At 45.8% G+C, this 3,604-nt stretch overlaps 1 protein-coding gene across 1 annotated transcript; it reads right to left on the reverse strand.

The window, feature by feature from the left end:
* On the reverse strand, positions 1–3,367 carry LOC149389878 (phospholipase A1 PLIP2, chloroplastic-like). Its single transcript, XM_089624056.1, has 5 exons — positions 2,664–3,367; positions 2,000–2,512; positions 1,858–1,917; positions 1,297–1,713; positions 1–899 (listed from the first exon to the last, which is right to left on the reverse strand). The coding sequence occupies exons 1-5, from the start codon at positions 3,231–3,233 to the stop codon at positions 327–329; spliced, it is 2,133 nt and encodes a 710-aa protein (XP_089480182.1). The 5' UTR covers positions 3,234–3,367; the 3' UTR covers positions 1–326.
* Between the last annotated feature and the right edge of the window lie 237 nt (positions 3,368–3,604).

Here is a 3,604-nt window from a genome sequence, read left to right on the forward strand (position 1 = left end):
TTTGCATAGTCATATCAACTACTGTCTGTCATCCCATTATTATTAACATTTACAAGAAGGCAAGAATAATGTAGATACATTGTCACACAACTCACAACAACATTTGTGTATTCATTGACTAAGTACAAAGTCTCTACAATGTCCATAGTTTGCTTCTAATTTTGGACAAGAAATGAATCAAAGAATGGCCTAGAAAACCAAGCTGTCACCAGCACCAAACATGTACAGATTGTCGCCACCGATTAGCTAAGAGGGTAATAATAATAACGTAATCCTATTTGCCAGCTCTAAGAAAGCACAATAATACAGACTTTATTTAGAGCCGGTCAATGAAGACTAACCAGGCTATAGGCTCCGAAGAGCAACATCCTGGCTGGGAAGAAGAGGACCAGGAACAAGTGCATGTGCTGAGACGCGACGAGTCGGCTGAAGCGCCTGAGTCCGGCCCGGACGACCCCGGGGGAGGAGAAGCTCGACGGGCCTTGGCCGGACTCGGCTGTGGCTGAGCGGGCCCGGCCCATTACGATCCCGGCCTTGACACCCCGCGGGGCCACCAGAGGCCACCACGTGGCCTTTCTCTTCTTCTTGGCCTTCCTGGCCAAGACCAGCTCTTGGCGAATGAAGCCCCGCACCCACCGGAGGTACGAGTTCATGTCGTGGTCCCTCTGCACCGCCCCGTCCGCCCCGTAGGCCGACCGGTCTCGCAGGATCTCCAGCGGGTGAGGAGAGTTCAAGAACACGCTCTTTGCCGCTCGCACCCGCCTCTCCGAAGCCTCGCCCGAAGACCGAGTGTTGAGAACGTAGAGACCGATCCCCGCCGGAAGAAGCTCGTGGCTCGGAGAGAATGTCTCGTCCGGTTGTAGAATCACAAGGTCGCCCATCGGAGCATACAAAAGATTCTGTGTCCCCACCAACAATATTAATATTATTAATATTTGAAACAATCAACAATAAATTAAAAAAAAAATTCTTTCAATGCAACCTGTATGGATTCTTAATCTATGTGATATAGATTAAATTATTACATGTCTATCACTTTTTCCAGCATTCTATTATTAAGTTTAAAAGGGGATAAGATAAATGAACCGGTTTTTTATTAATAAATTTTCTATTGGTTTTAATCTTAAAGTTGTGTTTTGTTGTTATGTTAGACAATATTTTCATATTGTTAATATAACATATTTTCATAGTCAAAGGTGAAAACTTTTCGTTCAAAAGAACATGAGTCAAAAAGTGTGACTATTTTATCATTTCCCTGAATAGCTAATTTTACAAGTAGGGTTACCGGAGTTTTACCTGGCTGGTGAGACAAGGATGGTTTCTGAAATTTCCATTGACGGCCTTGAGAAACTCGGCGACGTGGCTCGGGTAATGGCATGAGAAGGCTCTCGGGACGATGTCCCTGTGCATCGTGATCGCCTTGACATGGCAGCGTGGCAGCCCAAGCTCGCGAAGCAGATGGTCGCCGCCGCACATTATCGAGGGTGCACCGAAGGTTACCACGGGGAGCAGCGAAGACACCGGAGCCTCGTTCCGGATCAGCAACATGAGGTTTATTAGCAATGCCAAGCTTCCTCCGAGGGAGTGGCCGGTGAAACGGAATGTCGCTCGGTCTCCGTTGGACTCGAGATGGGCTCGGATTTCGGGCAACATCTGTTCGTACAACCCTTTCGCGGCCTCGTAAATGCCTCTGTGAACAATCACATCAAGTCCCTGAAAAGTAAAAGGGTGGTTGATAAGAATCACACACAACAGATTAAAGATCACCAAACATCTAATAAATTTATAATAACATCAGTTTAAAGAGATGCTTAACAATACATTTGGGGATTAACCCAAAGATGCACTTGTTTTTACCTCGAATTGAACAGGTTCGAAGAGTAGGTTTGCTTGCCAAGAAGCCAATGTTTCGGAACCCTGTATAGTACATTAAATATTCAGTATTCAGAAACAGTTTGAATTGAAATGGGATATGAACTGGTCCTTAGAATTCTCTTACCTGAATAGCAAAGAACCTCGTACCAGTCTGATCATCATCGCAGACGTACCACTCGCACGGAGACGAAAGCGTGGAGTTGTTAAGATTATCAGCGACCGCCTGTTTCACTTCCTCTTTGGCGGCCACAACAGAGGTGACTGAATCAGTGGTGGCCATCAGGGAAGCCATCTCCGAGTTCAGTTTTCTGAGACTTTCCTCGCCGGAGCAACATTCTCCGATCAAATTGGAATTTTCGACTCCCCGAGATGCGAATGGAAGCAAGCTCTTGGTGTGGGAATGGAGATAAGACGCTGCGGAGGCGGCGATGTGATAAGCGCTGGTTGGGTTGATTCTGTATCCGACCTTGTTCTTTTGACTCTCCGTTTCTTCCAAGGCTTGTTTATTTATTGTGTCCTTTGCTTCCTCAGGAAGCTCGCCGGGATCCACGGATTTTTCCGCTTCTGCAGTTAATTCTCTTTTTTCTATCGACGAAGTCACGTAACGGAGGTTGTAACACCTCAGGAGATTTTCCGTCTGTATAGAAGAAGCAAAGATTTTCTTCATTCGAATATCAAGTCTTTCAAAGCAGAGAATGAATCTTTATGAAAGAAAACGGAGTACAAACTGTAAACAACAAAAATAATAATAATAATAATAATAATAACAATCAATTCTAAATTCGGACCTGGATTTTGGAAATGCAATAAGCGATGTTGCCTAAATACGACATCTTAGCGTAAAGCTTCGCCTCCGGAAGCGAAACTCGCCGGAGCAGCCGGGAAAACGAATCTCGATCAAATTCCGCCTCTTTTTCGCCATCATCATCATCGTCGACTCGACAACAATCGCCGTCTTTATCGCCGTCCGATCCTTCTCCTCTTTGTCCGAAACTCTCCGCCTCTTCTCCACCGCAACATCCTCTCTCCCTATCCTCGCTGCCGCTCCACAGAGACCTTACATGCAAGATCTTCAGAATCCAGTTCTCCGTCTCCGTCTCCGGCGAGTCTCCGTGTTCTTCGTCATCGGCCACCACGACGAACTTCTCTTCCCTTCCTCTCTCCACCGACACGGCTCCTCCGCCGCCGCGCCGTCCGATCTCCGGCCAGAACGACCTAAGAGAGCGTCGGAACGAGAATCTCGAGAACGGCGTCGTCATCTTCGCAACGGCGCTTACCTGGTTCGCTCGGACCTCGGTTCCTCCGCTGATTGCGGGAGAAACTCCATGAATACCGGAATTTAAACACATACCGTCCATTTTTCTTCTTCTATTCTTCTTTTTCTTTCTACCGTTGGCTCTGTTTCAGTTCGTATATTTATTATTTATAAATTGTGAATTAGAGAAAGAACATGCGTTTCGCTTTGAATCCCCAAAAAAACAGTTCACCAAACAATCACGCCTTTTTACCCTTTTATACTTCTTTTTTATTCATTAAAAATATATATTTTTTTGTTCCTTCATTCTTTCCTAGTTTCGTTTCGTAACGGGAAAGGCATTTTTCCACTTCGGGTCATCTCTGAACGGCGTCGTTTCGGAATTAAAAAATACGCGCGAATGTATCAGCAGATGCAGATGAGAGCGACACGTGGTTCGATGACGTGTCGGTCTGACCCGTTTTATTTTATTTC

Source organism: Urtica dioica, chromosome 8 (genome assembly GCF_054948205.1).
Source record: "Urtica dioica subsp. dioica isolate 48M chromosome 8, U.dioica_male_clone48M_v1_H2, whole genome shotgun sequence".
Classification (NCBI taxonomy): Eukaryota; Viridiplantae; Streptophyta; class Magnoliopsida; order Rosales; family Urticaceae; genus Urtica; species Urtica dioica.

Excerpts from the sequence above, each read along its gene's own strand:
- LOC149389878 (XM_089624056.1), bottom strand. The coding sequence starts at position 3,233 with ATGGACGGTATGTGTTTAAATTCCGGTATTCATGGAGTTTCTCCCGCA. Across the intron at positions 1,918-1,999 it reads CGAGGTTCTTTGCTATTCAG|GGTTCCGAAACATTGGCTTC; the intron begins GTAAGAGAATTC and ends TGTACTATACAG. Across the intron at positions 900-1,296 it reads ATCCTTGTCTCACCAGCCAG|AATCTTTTGTATGCTCCGAT; the intron begins GTAAAACTCCGG and ends GTGGGGACACAG.